Below are 18,167 nucleotides of genomic sequence, written 5' to 3'. Positions count from 1 at the left end.
TCAAATAAATTAGAATCATCTTTTGAGAGACTTGGAGAATAAAAAGACCGTCTGCATCTTATCTATTTGCTTTCTCCAAAGAACCGAACTGGGAGAAATGTTCAATAACCTCAGTGAAAGGAAAGGATAAAGACTTTAAAGGACTTATCTTTATTTTTTAGTAAGTTATTTATATTACAAAAGAAACACATATATGTTACAGAAATTAAAAGCTTCACCAAGCTGTAAATGGAAAGCCGAAGTTTCACATAAGCCTACTGTTCTCCAGCAAGAAGACAGGGCCCACAGACGCTACCGTTAGCTTGGAAAGAACAGGGTTTTAAAAAATGCCAGGAAGACAAAATGGGCTCATGTGGCTTGTGGACAGTGGTACCTCTGGCATCTATTTTGTGCATGTTGCTTCCCTTTCGTTGGTAGCTTTAACACTCTCTGTTCACAAGAATATGATACAGCCACTGATCAAAAAAATGCAAATGCTTTGGCAGCATAAGTGGATAAAATAGGAAGGAAAAAAAAATATTGAGGCCCAGAAAGACAACGGTCATGTGCAGAGAACATGTTGGGGACCCAAATTGTGTTTGGGAGTCACGCTGCCACAGCAACGGCTTTTGTGAGAGCCCTCATGCTCCACAGCTCCGTGGGAAGCCAGTGCTCCTCGCCTGAGTGCCCTCTTTGCCGGAGTACAGCCACGCTCCTCCTGATGCCCCACATTCACGCTGCTGCCTCGGCTCTCATCACCACGACTTCACGTTTCATTCCAACAAATACAGATGTACTAACTCCTTATGTCTTTGTCATGGGCGGCACCTGCTACCCACACTTGCCCCTGCTCTCTGCTAACCTCACCGCAGCAGAGACCCTGACCCTGAGAGTCCCAAGCAAGCTTTAGGGAGTTTCTGCTGATGGTCAGCCCACGTGTTTAGCAATTTGTCTTTCTAGGTGAGATCAATGTACAGCTAAAGACGCTCCGGGCTGGTCAGAAGCCGTCATCACTGCTGTCAAACCCCAGGTCATAGAGAAAATGCTTCCCTGGCTCCTTGCACGGGGGTGGCTCTGAACGTCCAAGGCTCAGGTCACTGAACCAGCTCATTTGGTGGTCCCCCTGGGAACTGCCAGAAAGCAGGCTGTTGTCTGGGGAAGAGAACCTGCTGAACTGCAAGCAGCTGCGTCGTGCTGCCCTCGCTGTCTTTGTGGGCATGACTGTGCCTCTCAGAACAGCACGGACTGGCTTGCTGGGGCTCCTGACCCCATGCAGAGGCTGCACATGAGTAAGGGGTTCCTGCTGCCCGCGGGGGGCACTTTGTGGGACAGAACCTGGAGGCTGAGGACTCTGATATTTAGACCTGAAGGCACGGGTCGCACCTGGGGCCTGTTCCTGCTTCCTGGCTGTGGGCCTGCCTCTGCAGGCTCCCCTGGTCTGCTGCCTCATGCCTTTCCCCCCTCTTTCTACAGCCCCGCCTTTCTGTTCAGTCACCACCTGTTCACATGGGTCACTAGAAGACATGCTTTTGGTTTGGTATTTTGGGTAGGCATTCTTGATGCTGGTTGCAAATGTGTTTGAGTCCAGGGATGTGAGCTGTGAAGCTCCTTGAGAAACCTGGTCCCTGTCGCCAGGAACCCTGTAGCCTGGGATGTGGGAGCCAGGGTTCTCAGGATGGCTTTTGCGAACACCTTGATTGTTGGAGTGAGGCTGCATTGCTTGGTCCTTTGCACACCCATTGCCTTCACGGGGCTGAGCTCCTGGCAGTGCAGCCTCTTCTTGGAGAGCACCATTCTTGGCTGCCTCACCCCAGACATCAAACTTTCCAGGCTGTGAGGAGCCCCTACTGGGAGTCCCCGCACCAGGGAGGCCCTGGGCCTGCCATGTCATTGGGTCCTCAGAGGCATACTGTTCCTGCCTGGTGAAGCTGAGGTCCCGAGCCAGAAGTGGCGACGTCTGAGCAGTGCTGTCTCTCACATGTCTGGACACCTGAGGCACTGAGATCCATCTCTTCAGCTCTGCTAGGACACTGGGCACATTCAGCTGGCCTAGCTGCTCGCACAGCTGCTGGAAGTCCTTACTCTGCTGTGCAACTAAAACCTCCAGGTGCTTCAGGTTGGACTTCATTTCCAAAATCTCTGCTTGTTTCTGGGAAAAGGCAGTGAGAAAGAGGAGCATGATGGTCGTACAGTCAATGCACAGCAGAACATGAGAACAAACCAATGGCTGTACCAGTAGAGCAACGGTGGCCCCTCACATGGTACTTCACAGGGTAAGCCTGGCTACACTGGGGAGCAGGGCCCCATCATGCCAGGGAACCCTGGGGAAGGACACTAGGCTAAACCCTGGTCTGGTATCCTGGGACTCTGCTGGCCTCTGGTATCGGCTGAAAATCCACAGTTTTAGAAGAGTCTCTCTGAGTCTAGTAACAAAATCAAAAACACACTTGAAGAAAGAGGTTGGGGTTTACACTTACAGCTTCGAATTTTTTCTGCATCTCAAGGATGGCTTGCTCCGTGTTGCCTTTCTCCTGCACTGCCTCAAACACCAGGTCACTCTGGGTCCGTGCAGTCTCCTGCACTGAATACGAAACGACAGTTCACCGCGGGAAGACTATGGGATGCGCAGCACCCAGTGGTGGGAAGGGAAGAGCTGACATCCACGTGGCTCACCCAAGCCTTGCCTGCTCAAGACTATGTCCTCCTCACCCGGGGGCTCCCTCCACAGTCTCTTCTTCCCCTCCCCGAGAAGATCCTGGCTAGGACAGAACCAATCTTAGCACCTGCTGGCGACCACGGAACCGACCTCGTCCTTAGCTTTTTGTCTTGGCCCTGTCATCAGAGTGTCCTTTGTGAAATGTATACATGTCCCCGCTGAAACCATCTCTGCTCCAATGGTATCCCACTGAGCTCTGGACGAAGCCAGCAACTGTAAACTGGCCAACAAGATGAGGCTTTGTTCTCTGAGTAATCTGGGCATGTGCTTCCTCAGCCTGGAATCCTCCTGCTGCACCCCCCAGCCCCGCCTTAGCCCAGCTAATTCCTACTCCTTCCTCTGCTCTCAGAAAGCACCATTGCACACCCAGCGCTGGTGTCCTTCTCGCTGCCCTATCCACGTGTGCTCTACCATTCTGATGGCACTTGTTCATTTATCACCTATTTACACTGGAGCCCTAGTGTGCTCACCACCTCAGGACCGATACTGACTTCCCTCTTTTGCCTCGGGAGATTCTCCACACACACACACACACACACACACGGACTTATTTACAAACAGGCTGTTGTAAGTCTTGCCATCCTCGTGCTAGACTATAGGTCATGTGAAGATCCTCTTTCATTTATTTAATAAATTTTTTTTTGACAGGCAGAGTGGACAATGAGAGAGAGACAGAGAGAAAGGTCTTCCTTTGCTGTTGGTTCACCCTCCAAGGGCCACCGCGGCCAGCGTGCTGCGACCGGCGCACCGCGCTAATCCGAAGCCAGGAGCCAGGTGCTTCTCCTGGTCTCCCATGGGGTGCAGGGCCCAAGCATTTGGGCCATCCTCCACTACACTCCCAGGCCATAGCAGAGAGCTGGCCTGGAAGAGGGGCAACCGGGACAGAATCTGGCACCCCAACCGGGACTAGAACCTGGGGTGCTGGCACCGCAAGGCGGAGGATTAGCGTGTTGAGCCACAGCACCGGCCTTATTCAACAAATATTTAAGGAACATCTACTGTGTGTCAGGCACTATTATGATCAAGAAAGATAAAGCCGCCATGAAATTACAATCTTATGGGGAAAACAGGTAGTTAATGAGTAATTATACAAATAACTGTTACTGGATTTCAGAAGTTCTCTAGTGACACTGTGAGTTAAGTTGCTGCGTTGTACGCACACATGCTATGTGGGAGTGGCGGTTCAAGTCCTGGCCCTTCCACTCCTGATCCAGCTTCCTGTTAATGCATCCTGGGTAACAGCCGGTGATGGTTGAAATGCTTGGGCCCCTGCCACCCACACAGGAGATCTTGATAGAGTTTTAAGTTCCTGACTTCGGGCTGGCCCAGCCCTAGCTGTTGCAGGCATTTAGGAAGTGAACAAGTGGATGGTAGATTTCTCTCTCTCTCTCTCTCTCTCTCTCTCTTTCTCTCTCTCTGTGTGTCACTGTGCCTTAAAATATATTTATAAAAATAAATAAGCATAGACCGGCGCCGCGGCTCACTAGGCTAATCCTCCGCCTTGCAGCGCCGGCACACCGGGTTCTAGTCCCAGTCGGGGCACCGATCCTGTCCCAGTTGCCCCTCTTCCAGGCCAGCTCTCTGCTGTGGCCAGGGAGTGCAGTGGAGGATGGCCCAAGTTCTTGGGCCCTGCACCCCATGGGAGACCAGGATAAGACCTGGCTCCTGCCATCGGAACAGCGCGGTGCGCCGGCTGCAGCGCGCCTACCGCGGCGGCCATTGGAGGATGAACCAACGGCAAAAGGAAGACCTTTCTCTCTGTCTCTCTCTCACTGTCCACTCTGCCTGTCAAAAATTAAAAAATAAATAAATAAATAAGCATTCTTAAAAATGAGCTCAATAAAAATGGACTTTTAAAATCAGTGGGAAAAAGATGGATTATTGAGTCATGGCATTGAGACAAACTAGTTAGCCATTTATAAATAATTAATCAGAATTTCTACTGTAATCCTGCTAAAAATATTAAAGGTCTACAACATGATTTAGTTTAGAAATGGTCAGAAGTTATTTTACTTCTTATTCAGGCATATTTCAGAGTCCTGCAAAAGAGAAAAAAGATTTGTAACAACCAACTCAGAATTCTTTTTCTACCTTGGAAAGGAGCTCTACAAAACAAAGCACAGTTCCTAGTTCCTGGCTTCAACATAGCTCATTCTCGCTGTTGCAGCCATCTGGAGAGTGAACCAGCAGATGGAAAATCTCTCTCTCCACTCCCCACCCCTATCATTCAAACTTCCAAATTAAAAAAAAAAAAGAAGAGAAGAGAAAACACTAATTGGAAACAACAGGAAATGGTAGTGGAACAGTGGGAATCAGCAACTTTGCACAGGAAGCTTTGGGAGAAGTTGTTAATCATAGTCTGCCTGAAATTGGGACAAAATTGAACAAATATTTGCTCAGTGCTTTGGAAAATGTGAAAGCAGCTACTGTCCTCTATTCTCCAGCATCAGGAGATGTAACTGAAATTAATGTTCCTGCAGAACATAAGGATTTGTCAATAAATGTTACTAAGATGGTTGGCTAATCAAGATAATGCTGAAAAACTCTTCAGAACTAGACGAACTAATGAGCGAAGAGTCCTGTAACATCTAAGTAAAATTTCCTGAGTGCCAGAAATGGAATTCCTAAATAAATCCATATGAAACTATCTAAGTCAGCACAGCTAAGTTAGGGCTAGATAGAAGATTTGAAATAACAATTCTAGCCATACCAGTGGAAAAACAAACTACTGGTGACACTGCTGCTGGAATAAAATACCCCTTCAGTTTCCAGTTATTGCAGATAATCACAGTCTGCATCGACATCACAATATCCTATGATTTTTTTGGCCAGGCTCTATGGTGTAGTTAAAATATTCAGAACTCATGAAATTGTTATTAAATCTAGTTATAAAGATAGATAATTCAAGGATAACATTGTTACTTTAAGCTTTATAGCATATTGTAGCTTGGATGTATCCATCTCTGCATTTAGGTCAAAATAATGAACCTACCATTGGAAATAACAGAATATACAGATATATTATAGCATTTGTGTTAGTTATATAGTATTTGGTGAAGAAAGGTACTATATTAATGTTGCAATATACTGTATTTGCTGATGTTATTTTTAAACAATGAAGCAATGCTTTTTAGCAAAATAAGAAACAATTTAATAGTAACACATTCACTTCTTCAATTAGGAATGTAAGAATATTTTAGAAAGTAAGTTTTCTCCTCCTTCTGAACACAATTCCACATGTCAATCAATTAGAAAGAGGTTGTCTACTTATGTGCTGCTTCCTGTCCCTACACTCAGCACTTTTTCAGACATCCATGTAAATACATCTGTAGGAGACAGCACAAGCAGTTACCCTTCCCTAGAAGAGTTCCTAAATAGCAATGTTTCTTAGCAACAATGGACATTACCAACTCTCACAAAAACAAAGAATGGAAAAGGCTAACAGCACTCAATTCTAGATTAAATGTTCAGAAAACACCTGCACGTGGCCCCACACATTCTGTTTTTGTCCCCACAGAAATATATGTTGGGAGTCTTCCCCTTTACTGAGTTTTTGTATTGCTTAACAGTATCAAAATCTACCCATTTTTTTTCTTTTTAAAATTTTTAGTTAGCAGACTGGCATTGTGGCATAGCTGGTTAAGCCACCGACAGGGATGCCATATGGGGGCTGGTTCGAGGCCTGGCTGCTTCAGTTCTGGTCCAGCTCCCCGCAAATGCACTGGGGAAAGAAATAGAAAATGACCCAAGTGCTTGGGTACCTGCCACCCATTTGAGAGACCTGGATGGAGTTCCAGGCTCTTTGCTTCAGCCTGGTGCAGCCCCAGCTGTTGCAGCCATTTGGGGAGTGAACCAGTAGATGGAATATTTCTCTTGCTCTGTCTCTCCCTCTCTCTATGTAACTCTGCTTTTCAAGTAAATAACCTGGTGTAGCAGGTTAAGTCACTGTCTGCTGTGCCAGCATCCCATATGGGAACCTGTTTGAGTTCCTGCTCCTCCACTTCCCATCCAGCTCCCTGCTAATACATCTGAGAAAGCAGCGGAAGATGGCCCAAGTCCTTGGTCCCCTCACCCAGGTGGGAGACCCTGAAGAAGATCCTGGCTCCTGGCTTTGGCCTGGGCCACTCTTTCCTTCTCTCTCTCTGTAACTCTCTCAAGTAAACAAATAAATCTTTAAAAAAAAAATTGGTGGCCCGTGCTGTGGTATAGTAGGCTAAGCCTTTGCCTGTGGTGCCTGCATCCCATATTGGTGTCAGTTCATGTCCCAGTTATTTCTCTTCTGATCCAGCTCTCTGCTATGGTCTGGGAAAGCAGATGGCCCAAGTGCTTGGGCCCCTGTACCTATGTGGGAGACCCAGAAGTTCCTAGCCCCTGGCTTCTGGCTCCTGGCTTTGGATTGGCCCAGCTTTGGCCATTGCAGCCATTTGGGGAGAGAACCAGTGCAGGAAAGATCTTTCTCTCTGTCTCTCCCTCTCTCTGCAACTCTACCTCTCAAAAAAAATAATAATAATAAAATAAAAATAAAAAGTATTAAAAAAATCTTGGCTATGAATACAACCCAAAACAGAAAAAATAGACATACAATGAAAAAATAATAGGCCGGCGCCACGGCTCAATAGGTTAATCCTCCGCCTGCGGTGCCGGCACACCGGGTTCTAGTCCCGGTCGGGGCGCCGGATTCTGTCCCGGTTGCCCCTCTTCCAGGCCAGCTCTCTGCTGTGGCCAGGGAGTGCAGTGGAGGATGGCCCAAGTGCTCCTGCCTTCGGATTAGCGTGGTGCGCCAGCCGCGGCGGCCATTGGAGAGTGAACCAACGGCAAAAAGGAAGACCTTTCTCTCTGTCTCTCTCACTATCCACTCTGCCTGTCAAAAAAAAATAATAATAAAATATTTTCCACACACACCATAGCTTTACTTCCTGGATTTAACATCAGCTGCTTTTGGAATTTTGCATTGATAATGTGCTTCTCTGTGTATAAATTATAGATACTAGATGGGTGTGTGCCTGCACACACATGTGCTCCAGAAAACATTTCATTTCTCTTTTGACAATAAACATTTGATATTTTTAGCTTTTATGTAAAAATGACATTTAAATCCATTTCCATATTCTGAACAATGTCTGTTTTCCAAGTGCTTGGGCACCTGCCACCCATGTGAGAGACCTGGATGGAGTTCCTGGCTCTTTCTTGGCTTCAGCCTGGCCCAACCCTGGCTGTTGTGGGCATTTCAGGGGTGAAACAGAAGATGGAAGATCTCTCTATTTCTCTCCCTCTCTCTCTGTTACTCTGCTATTCAAATAAATACATCTTTTTTAAAATGAAAATTAAGGAACCATCGAGAACAACAGAGTAGGATCCCTGTGTCTACTGTAAGCCACATTCAGTTCTAGTCCTCTCTCGGCCTTGATCTTGTATTGTAAACTTGAGCACTTAAATTCTCTTTTCTGGGACTCAAAGGCTACACTTTTGCTGTAATCCTCCTTTTTGTCCTTCACCCAGTTTTAAATGTAGACCAAAACAGAGTGGTTTCCTTGGGCACTTACAAATGAGTTAGTCTATCACATTACACATAAGAAGTGCTCTTTGCCTTGTCACATCTTGTGGGGGTAACAGTCCTAGGATTCCAGACCAGTTTCTAAACAGATGCACAGTTGCTCTGCGTGTGGGATACCGGGTTGGAAGACAACAGACAGTACAGTGCTTCTTTGCAGACAGATGGGGATTAATTTTCCAGCCACACAGAGGCATTAATTTTTGTAAATCATGAGCAATCTATTCCATGGCATTTGAATAAGTTGACTTCAATGTGTTTAAAATAAAAAATAAACACAGAGACAAATGCAAACAATTACAGATGCAGAGTCATCAGCTTAGTATTTTGCTGAGAAACTGGTGATTCTAGAGAGATACGTGCCTATGGAGCTCTGTGCATTGGCTCTCTTTTTTACAAGGGCTAGGACAATGGTTTCATATAAATGTAAATCACTCATTGGTGGGAGTAGGGGATTTGACAAAGCACAAACTATAACAGAAATTGAGAATGATGTTGCAATTCACTACACCGCAGCTCTCAATGAAACCAAGGCAGCAAGAAAAACAGTGGGTAACTGGTGTATTTCTTTTTCTTTTAAAAATGTATTTATTGGGGCTGGCACTAAGCCTCTGCCTGCAGCGCCAGCGTCTCATATAGACACTGGTTCTTGTCCCGGCTACTCCTCTTCCAATCCAGCTCTCTGCTTATGGTCTGGGAAAGCAGTAGAAAATGGCCCAAGTGTTTGGGCCCCTGCACCCATGTCGGAGACCTGAAAGAAGCTCCTGGCTCCTGGTTTTGGATCAGCCCATCTCCAGCCGCTGCAGCCATTTGGAGAATGAGCCAGTGGATGGAAGACCTCTCTCTCTCCCCCTCTCTGTGTCTGAAGCTTTGCCTCTCAAATACATGTTTAAAAATTATTTATTGTCATTTTATTTGAAAGGCAAAGAGACAGAATAATATCTTTATTTCTTCTTAAAAACTTTACTTATTTATTTTAAAGGCAGAGAAAGAGGGAGATACAGAGAGAGAAATCTTTCATTCACGGGTTCACTCCCCAAATGGCCACGTCAGCCAGACTGAAGCCAGGAGCCAAGAACTCCATCTGGTACTCCCTCGCGGGTGGCAGGAGCTCAAGAACTTGGGCCATTTTCTGCTGCTTTTCCAGGCACCTTAGCAGGGAGCGGGATTAGGAGTAGAACAGCCAGGATGCAAACTGGTGCTCATATGAGATGCTGATTTCACAGGTGGTGGCTTAACAACACTGACCCCAGAGAAAGAGATCTTTCATCTGTCAGTGCACTCCCCAAATGTCCACTACAGCCTAGACTGGGCCAGACAAAAGCTAGGAGACTGGAACTCCATCAGAGTCTCCTATGTGAGTGGCAAGTAGCCAAGTACTCGAACCATCATCTGCTGCCTCCCAGGCAGCATTAACAGGAAGCTGGATTGGGAGTGGAGGAGTCAGGACTTGACCCAGACACTCTGATGTGGGATGTACACATCCCAAGTGGCTTCTGTGCAAATGCTTGCTCCTACTGGAGTACTTCTGTCTCCCATGGGGGCAGTGTCTCTACAACCTGCACAGCCATCTATTCATTTGGGACTCTGGGATACTGCCAATTCACTTGAGGCAGTGAGATGAGAAACTTGGAGAGCTACCTGCCCTGAGGCAGCAGGACAGAGGGTCAGCGCTGCACAAAAGGCGTGGGGGGAAGGTCTTGCCACACAGAGGTGCGCTGCATCCCCAGCTCTGTGCTTCACATTCTTCAGGGCTAACCTTATCTATCCACCCTCTCTGAAACACGGAACCTCACCACTGGAAATATGGGTGGAGTCAGAAAGCTCACGGTCCCCCTCTCCAGCGCTCCCAGCTGATAACCTCAAACATGAGGCACTCACGTGTCTTGGCCACAGTCTCCAAAGAATCCAGAATAGATTGACTTCTTAAAGTGAGATGTTCCTCAGACTTTTCCACAGATGTCTGCAACTAAAATCCCCAAAGATAAGAAAGAATTCAGACTATTGCTTCACTTTACTAACCCGGAGAATTGTCATTCAGTGATAAAAAGCGTAAATAAAGATGGTTATTCTGGAAGCCAGCATTGCAGCATAGTGGGTTAAGCTGCTGCCTGTGATGTCAGCATCTCATATGGGTGCCATTCAAGTCCCAGTTGCTCCACTTCCAATCTGACTCCCTGGTAATGCACCTGGGAAAACAGTGGAAGGTGCTCCGAGTAATTGGGCCCCTGTATCCATGTGGAAGACCTGGATGAAGCACCTGGCTTTAGCCTGGCCCAGCCCTGGCCATTTGGGGAGTGAACCAGTGGATGGAAAAATCTGTCTCTCTCTGTCTCTCTCTGTAACTCTTCCTTTCAAATAAATAATCTTAAAAAAAAAAAAAAAGATTGTTCTTCTATATGAACTAAAGCTAGTGCAATCATTTAACTTCTTAAAATGTAAGATGTCGGAGGTCCCTGAAATATAACCGTACTTACCTTGTGAATGCTTTCTCTGACATTGGAAACAAAGTTGTATAGAGTCTCACTAGAATGGGAAAGAAAACAGAAAGCAAATGTTTGGGACACATTAAAGCAATACGTAACAGAACTGACAGCGTAAATCTGGCAGGTTTCTATCGAACTTAGGATCAAAACACTGGTCACTCTTGGAGATTCAAACCTGAGAAACCTTAGTGCTCATTCAGAAGAAAAGGAAAATATAGACATTTTTGTGACCATTTCCAAGGCAAATCACTCTTTTTCTTTGGGACAGGCATTTACCTCAACAGTTAAGACACTGTTAGGATGCTATCATTCCATATCAGAGTGTCTGGGTTCATGTCCTGGCCATGATTCTTTAAATATATATATACATATACATATATATACATATATATTACATGAAAGGCAGAGTTACAGAGGGACAGAGACAGAGACAGAGAGATCCTCCATCAGCTGGTTTACCCCTCAAATGGCTGCAGAGGCTGGAGCTGAATCAGACCAAAGCCAGGAGCTTTTTCCAGGTCTCTTATGTGGATGCAGGGGCCCAAGCACTTGGGCCACCTTCTGCTGCTTTCCCTGGTGCAGAAGCAGGGAGCTGGATTGGAAGTGGAGCAGCCAGGAATCTAACCAGCATATAGGATGCCAGTGCTGCAGGTGGCAGCTTAACCTGCTATGCCATAGTGCTGGCCCTTGGTTATGCTTCTGAATCTTGTTAAATGTGCACCCTGGGGCCCATGCTGTGGCACAGCGAGTTAAAGCCCTGGCCTGCAGTGCCGGCCTCCCATGTGGCCACTGGTTCGAGTCCCAGCTGCTCTACTTCCAATTCTGCTCTCTGCTAGGCCTGGGGAAGCAGAAGATGACTGAAGTCCTTGGGCCCGTGCACCCTCATGGGAGACCCGGAGGAAGCTCCTGGCTCCTGGCTTCGGATCAGCCCAGCTCCGGACATTGCAGCCATTTGAGGAGTGAACCAGTGCAGGAAAGACCTTTCTGTCTCTCCCTCTCTCTGTCTGTAACTCTACCTCTCAAATAAATAAAACCTTAAAAAGAATTGATATATGTAACTGTTTTTTAAAATATATATAATAAATAAAATCAATTTTGCATGTTAAATTGTAGCAATTCAAGTGGTTACTAGATTGAAAAATGAGCAGTTTTTATTTTTTATGGCAATATTGACTTCAGAAGGTAGTGGCTTTTTTCTGGTAGTCCAAAATTCCTGGTCACATCTGTGAGAAGTAAATATTTGGTTTATTTTATTTTTTAAAGATTTATTTATTTATTTGAAAGTCAGAGTTACACAGAGAAGGAGAGGAAGAGAGAGAGAGGGAGAGAGGTCTTCCATCTACTGGTTCACTCCCCAATTGGCCGCCAATCTGAAGCCAGGAGTCAGGAGCCAGAAGCTTCTTCTAGGTCTCCCACATGGGTGCAGGGGCCCAAGGACTTGGGCCATCTTCTACTGCTTTCCCAGGCCATAGCAGAGAACTGTGGAGCAGCCGGGACTTGAACCGCTGTCCGTATGGGATGCTGGCATTGCAGGCGGTGGCTTTACCCGCTACGCCACAGTACCGGCCCCCTGGTTCATAAGGTGTTCAGCTGTGAGTAGACAACTAGCATAACAGCTTACAGATGTGTGGAAAGTTGCAAATAGTTAGCTAGCAAAACAGCTAGGTTAAATACACCTGAAAAGTTCTTAGGCAAACAAGTTGTTGGGAGCAGCCGAAACAGCTGATGCAAATACCGTGAAGATCGTAACCTGGTAGAACTCAGCCAATGAGGAACTGGGGGAGGGACCTGAGTCATAGGGAATAAATTTCTTCATGATCGTGCACCTGGTGTGCTTGCCGACTTACCAGACGCTCTACCTTGCAAGACTGCTAATAGAAAAGTCTCGCTTTGGCTGTACTTCCTGAGTGAGGCCATTTCTCACAACATCTTAGTATTACTATTGTTTTGACTGTAAAATATCTAAGTGCTGGTTGGAATCTTGGCTACTCTGCTTCTGAGCCAGCTTTGCGCTATCATGCCTGGGAAGCAGTGAGTGATGGCTGAAGTGCTTGAGTCCTTGCTACAAAGGTAGGAGACCCAGATGGATTTTCTGGCTGTTGTGGACATCTGGGGAGTGAATGATCTCTCTCTCTCTCTCTCTCTTTCTGTGTGTGTGTGTCTGTCTGTCTGTCTATGCCTCTCTACCTTATAAATAAATGAAAAAATTAAAATTATATACATAAACAAACTAATGAGAATATATGCAAAATTCAGGGTATAGCTCTAAAAATACCAATACTTTAAAGGGAGAAAATCATAATTTAAGAATTTATGCATTTGGAGCCAGTGCTGTGGTGTTGCAGGTAAAGCCACTGCTTGTGGCACCGGCATCCCACATGGGCGCCTCTTTGAGTCCTGGCTGCTCCACTTCTGGTTCAGCTCCCTGCTAATGTGGCTGGGAAAGCAGCAGAGGATGGCCAAAGCCCATAGGCCCCTGTGCCTACGTGGGAGACCTAGAAGTTCCTGGCTTCAGAAGGGCCCAGCCCCAGACACTGTGGTCATTTGGAGAGTGAACCGGTGGATGAAAGATCTTTCTCTGTCTCTCCTCTCTGTCTCTGTAACTCTGCCTTTCAAATAAATACATAACTCTTAAAAAACAAACTTTATGCATTATATTCTTGACTCTAATGTTGTTTAACTTCCTATTCCCAATGAACTGAAAAGTAACTAAATTAGAGGGCAAAATTTAAAAAATTTATAAGTGAATAAAATTTATTTCATATATACAGACTCAGGAGCATAGTGATACTTCCCACTCTACCCTCCCTCCCACTCTCCTCCTTCCTTTCTTATTCTTTTTTTTTTTTTTTTTTTTTTTGACAGGCATAGTTAGACACAGAGACAGAGAGAAAGGTCTTCCTTTTTTCCTTTGGTTCACCCTCCAAATGGCAGCCATGGCTGGCGCGCTGCAGCCGGCGTGCTTGCGCCGATCCGAAGCCAGGAGCCAGGTCCTTCCTCCTGGTCTCCCTTGAGGGTGCTGGGCTCAGGCACTTGGGCCATCCTCCACTGCCTTCATGGTCCACAGCAGAGAGCTGGAATGGAAGAGGAGCAACCGGGACAGAATCAGGCACCCAACCGGGACTAGAACCCGGGGTGCTGGCGCAGCAGGCGGAGGATTAGCCAAGTGAGCCGCAGTGCCGGCCCTGTAGGATTTCTTGGCATTTGAAATAATAAATCTCTGTCTCTATCCACACTACGCACACACACGCGCGCACACGCGCACATACACACATAAACATTCTATTCTGTTTCAGTGGAGAACCATTGCTAATATATGGCATTATGCTGAAGTTCAGTTATTTGATTATTCACACTCTATTTTGTGTTTTCTTCGGAAGAGATGAGGTGTCTCAATTACTTGAAAGGTTTGCATACCTGTCACATTTGTCTTTTGCTGTTTTCTTTTTTTCCTCAAACTGTTCCAAGAGGCCTTTTGATTTTCCAACTGGCAAAGGAAGAGGAAATAAATCTCCATCTTTTGCATTGCCTCCAAACAGCTGGGGTTTTGTCTGGTACTTTGTAAAGATACTAGGTTCACTCTGTTAAGTAATAACAATAAAATACAGCATTTCACAGATAAAGATATAACATTCACTGTTTTCTGTATAATACAGAGTCAAATTTAAGTGCAAACAATGTTAAAAATAATACAGCATGTAATATTTTTTATTCTTGTATATAAAAAAATGCTATCACTTTTATCCATATAAGTTCTGCCTTACCAGCCTAGAGATTTAAAATGTCAGCAAAACAGCTTAAAATTGTCACAAAAAAAAAAAAAAAAAGGCCGGTGCTGTGGCTCAACAGGCTAATCCTCTACCTTGCGGCACCCGCACCCCAGGTTCTAGTCCCGGCTGGGGCGCCGGATTCTAGCCCAGTTGCCCCTCTTCCAGTCCAGCTCTCTGTTATGGCCCAGGAGTGCAGTGGAGGATGGCCCAAGTGCTTGGGCCCTGCACCCGCATGGGAGACCAGGAGAAGCACCTGGCTCCTGCCTTCGGATCAGTGCGATGCGCCAGCAGCAGTGCACTGGCCGCAGCGGCCCTTGGAGGGTGAACCAACGGCAAAGGAAGACCTTTCTCTCTGTCTCTCTCTCTCTCACTATCCATTCTGCCTGTCAAAAAAAAAAAAAAAAAAAAAAAAAGGGCAGCTTAAAATCACCTTCATAAATTTAAAGATAACAGAATTATGATATCTTTGAGATGATGCATTAAAATTTTCACATTGGGGCTGGCATTGTGGCATAGTGGGTGAAGCCACTCCTGCTACACCAGAGTCCCATATGGATGCCAGTTCAAGTCCAAGCTGCTCTACTTCTGATCCAGCTCCATGCTAATGCACCTGGGAAAGCACTGGAAGAGAGCTGAAGTGCTTGGGCCCCTGTATCCACGTGAGTGACCAACAAGCTCTTGGCTTCGGCCTGACCCAGCTCTAGCTGTTGGAGTCATCTGGGGAGTAAACCAGTGGATGAAAGGTCCCCCTCTCTCTTCACTTCCTCTCTCTCTGACTCTGGATTTCAAATAAATCTTTAAAATTTTAATATTAATAAATTTAATCAAATTGCTGTTTTTCAGGTGCTGCTGAACTGAAACCCCATTGCTAAGTTTGACATGGACAAGAGAATGGGCATGCTGGCACACTCATGAGCTGTTTCCTACATTCTTAGGTAAAATTTATCTAAGAAATACTTACAGAGCACATTTATGTCTTCACGTCACTGGATAACAAGTTTTATACTGAGACACTTAAAGCATATTCTTCTAATTACCAAGTCCCTAGTTGATGTACTTAAGTACATATATATAATTAAATCTAGCTCTAGATGAAAAAAGTTAAACAGTCAAACTATTTCTGACTCAGAAGACAGGCTAGTCTTTCAAATTAAAAAAAAATTATTTATTTATGAGTGGACTTATTTGAAAGGCAGAGTGCCAAAGATAGAGCCTTCTTCTACGGGTTCACTCTTCAAATGCCCACTGCAGCTGGGGCTAGGCCAGGCCGAAGTCAGGAGCCTGGTTCTCTCTGGGTCTCCCAATCAGGTGGCAGGGAATCCAACTATTGGAATGATCACCTGTTGCCTCCCAGGGAGCCCATTAGCAGAAAGCTGGATTGGAAACAGGCAAGACTCAGTCCTAAGCACTCTGATATGTGATTCAGTTTTCTCAAGCAATAGTTTAACTGGCTGCACCGTAGCGCCCACCTCCCAAAAATTTTTAAGAGAGATTTATTTATTTATTTGAGAGGTAGAGTTACAGACAGAGAGAGGTCCTCCATCTGCTGGTTCACTCCCCAGATGGCTGCAATGGGCCAGTCCAAAGCCAGGAACAAGGACCTTCTTCTGGTTCTCCCATGCGGGTGCAGGAGCCCCAGGACTTTGGCCATCTACTGCTTTCCCAGGCCAAAGCACAGAGTTGGATTGGAAATGGAGCAGCTGGGACTTGAACTGTTGCCCACATGGGATGCCGGCACTAGCAGCTTTACTCATTATGCCACAGCGCCAGCCCCACCAAATTTTTTAAAGAAAAAGATATAGTCCCCTGCACAAACTAAAAAATAAGTAAATAAAAATTTTAAAATGTTTTTTACTTTATTCCTATTTTATGAAAATTCTTTTTTCTTATGAAATTTTTGCAAATAATAGTATGACCAGTCTTGGGAAATGTCATGAAATATTTGCCTCCCCATAGGAATGGTCAAGGGGTTGACACTTTCTATGTTGCTCTGGTATTAGAAGAAACTAAAATATAAGTATTTTTTCCACTTCAGAAATGAGTCATCAATAAAGAACAAATCCATTTAAGAGAATAATCTTTAGAGATACACAGTTCTTAAAAATATTCCAACAGAGAGATCTTTTTCATAGCTTATATCCACAGTGACTATAAATATATGTAGAGAAATTCTGGAAATCAGACTTACATCCAAAGAATTCTGTTGCGATTGTTTTTGCTGTCTCAACTGTGCACCAAAGTCCAAAGGTGCTGACAGAGTCTCTGAATTTTCTGGACAGAACTGAGATCCAAAGAGGAATTGTGAATCACTGAGACTGGAATAATCAGTCTGATTATTATTCGAGACAGACGCTTTGGTGTTCCTGGAATTAAACAAGTATATCAGTTGAACAAAATCCTGAACACATGAAATCATCATTCACAACTATTCATTTAAAAATATTCTGTTTTTCATTAACACATGTACACAGAAATAATTCCTTTTCTAAATGTTAAAAGTAATTAGCTAGCACATTAGTACATATTCTAAGCCAAAGGAAGCTTCATTTTATAAAAACAAAAAATTTGTTTATAAATTGGTACAAGCAAAAATACTATTAATAAAACAAAAGAAACTTAATAGTTCAGCATAGGGAAGGACAGTTATTTTCACTCATAGGTAATGGACTGCATGCATGTATTGTAATATGGGTTGTGTAATCACTGCTCAAAATAGTTCTCTGACTTTCCTCTTGAGACAAAGAGAATAATTAGCTGGGTTAAAAAAAAAAAACCAGATCTGTAAGCCTATTGAAATTATGTAGGATTTATGTTTTAAAGCTGTGATCTGGAATTAAAGATATTTCCCTACTCTTTTTTACTTCTAAGCACCTTTCCTTATTGAGAAATAGAGAATAATGCTCTAGGTTTTGAGGAATGAATAACTTGCTTCAGAAAGGGATAGGAAGCAAAGAGACAAGAGATGACACTATGATAAAAACATATCCAAAGCAATAGAAATCCCTTAAATATTCACCACTTCTGGAACATACCTACCAAGTTAGCAATGGCTGCTTATTTCAGGCTGGTGAATACCAATTTAAGTACTTCAGTGAAGTAGTAGCAGGAACAGTATCTCCATGAGCCTACAAATTACCCTACACAATTACACATGAATCTTAACGTTGTCTTGACTTTGTTCCTTGCTATTTGAATAGAAGCCACCCAAACTGAAATAAATTTCCAGAAGGTAGACCATTTCTGACCCTCAGAGGACAAGTCCCTAGATAACAGTGTTTGATAACAAAGATATTCTTCAGCTAACACACAAAGCTGAATTGACATAACTTTTATAATCAAAAAATGAAAAGAAGGAAAAAGACAAGCAAGGGAAGGTGTAGTAGTGACAGAGGAAGGAAAGAGAAGAAGAGACTGTATGGGGTACCTCTATTACTATAATCCGATAGGAATAGATTCTCTTAGGGAATCATGGGTTCTTATAAGTATCAGAGAATACAACCAGAAAACTTACCCAGAGCCTGAAGGAATACTGAGCATTTCTTTGATATTCCAGACATTAAAATTCATTCTTTATGATTATTCCCTATTAGAACAGAGGAAAATTAAGAAGGTTAAAAAGGGGCCAGTGTCATGGATGCTGGCATCCCATAAGAGTGCTGGTTCAA

At 44.6% G+C, this 18,167-nt stretch overlaps 1 protein-coding gene across 1 annotated transcript; it reads right to left on the bottom strand.

Annotated features, from left to right (window-relative positions):
• Window positions 1-976: 976 nt before the first annotated feature.
• IHO1 (interactor of HORMAD1 1) lies at window positions 977-18,069 on the bottom strand. The gene is made up of 7 exons (XM_062200156.1): window positions 18,014-18,069; window positions 16,691-16,865; window positions 14,150-14,313; window positions 10,724-10,772; window positions 10,128-10,215; window positions 2,457-2,560; window positions 977-2,128 (listed from the first exon to the last, which is right to left on the bottom strand). Exons 1-7 carry the CDS (start codon window positions 18,067-18,069, stop codon window positions 977-979), a joined length of 1,788 nt encoding a protein of 595 aa, XP_062056140.1.
• Window positions 18,070-18,167: the final 98 nt, after the last annotated feature.

Source organism: Lepus europaeus, chromosome 9 (genome assembly GCF_033115175.1).
Source record: "Lepus europaeus isolate LE1 chromosome 9, mLepTim1.pri, whole genome shotgun sequence".
Lineage (NCBI taxonomy): Eukaryota > Metazoa > Chordata > Mammalia > Lagomorpha > Leporidae > Lepus > Lepus europaeus.
The sequence above is the reverse complement of the archived record's forward strand: the minus strand, read 5'-3'. Positions and strand labels throughout refer to the sequence as shown.

Coding starts and splice junctions, on each gene's coding strand:
- IHO1 (XM_062200156.1), bottom strand. CDS start 18,069: ATGAATTTTAATGTCTGGAATATCAAAGAAATGCTCAGTATTCCTTCA. Junction 16,866..18,013: donor AGTATTCCTTCAGGCTCTGG/GTAAGTTTTCTG, acceptor GTTTAATTCCAG/GAACACCAAAGCGTCTGTCT. Junction 10,216..10,723: donor TCAGAGAAAGCATTCACAAG/GTAAGTACGGTT, acceptor TGGGGATTTTAG/TTGCAGACATCTGTGGAAAA.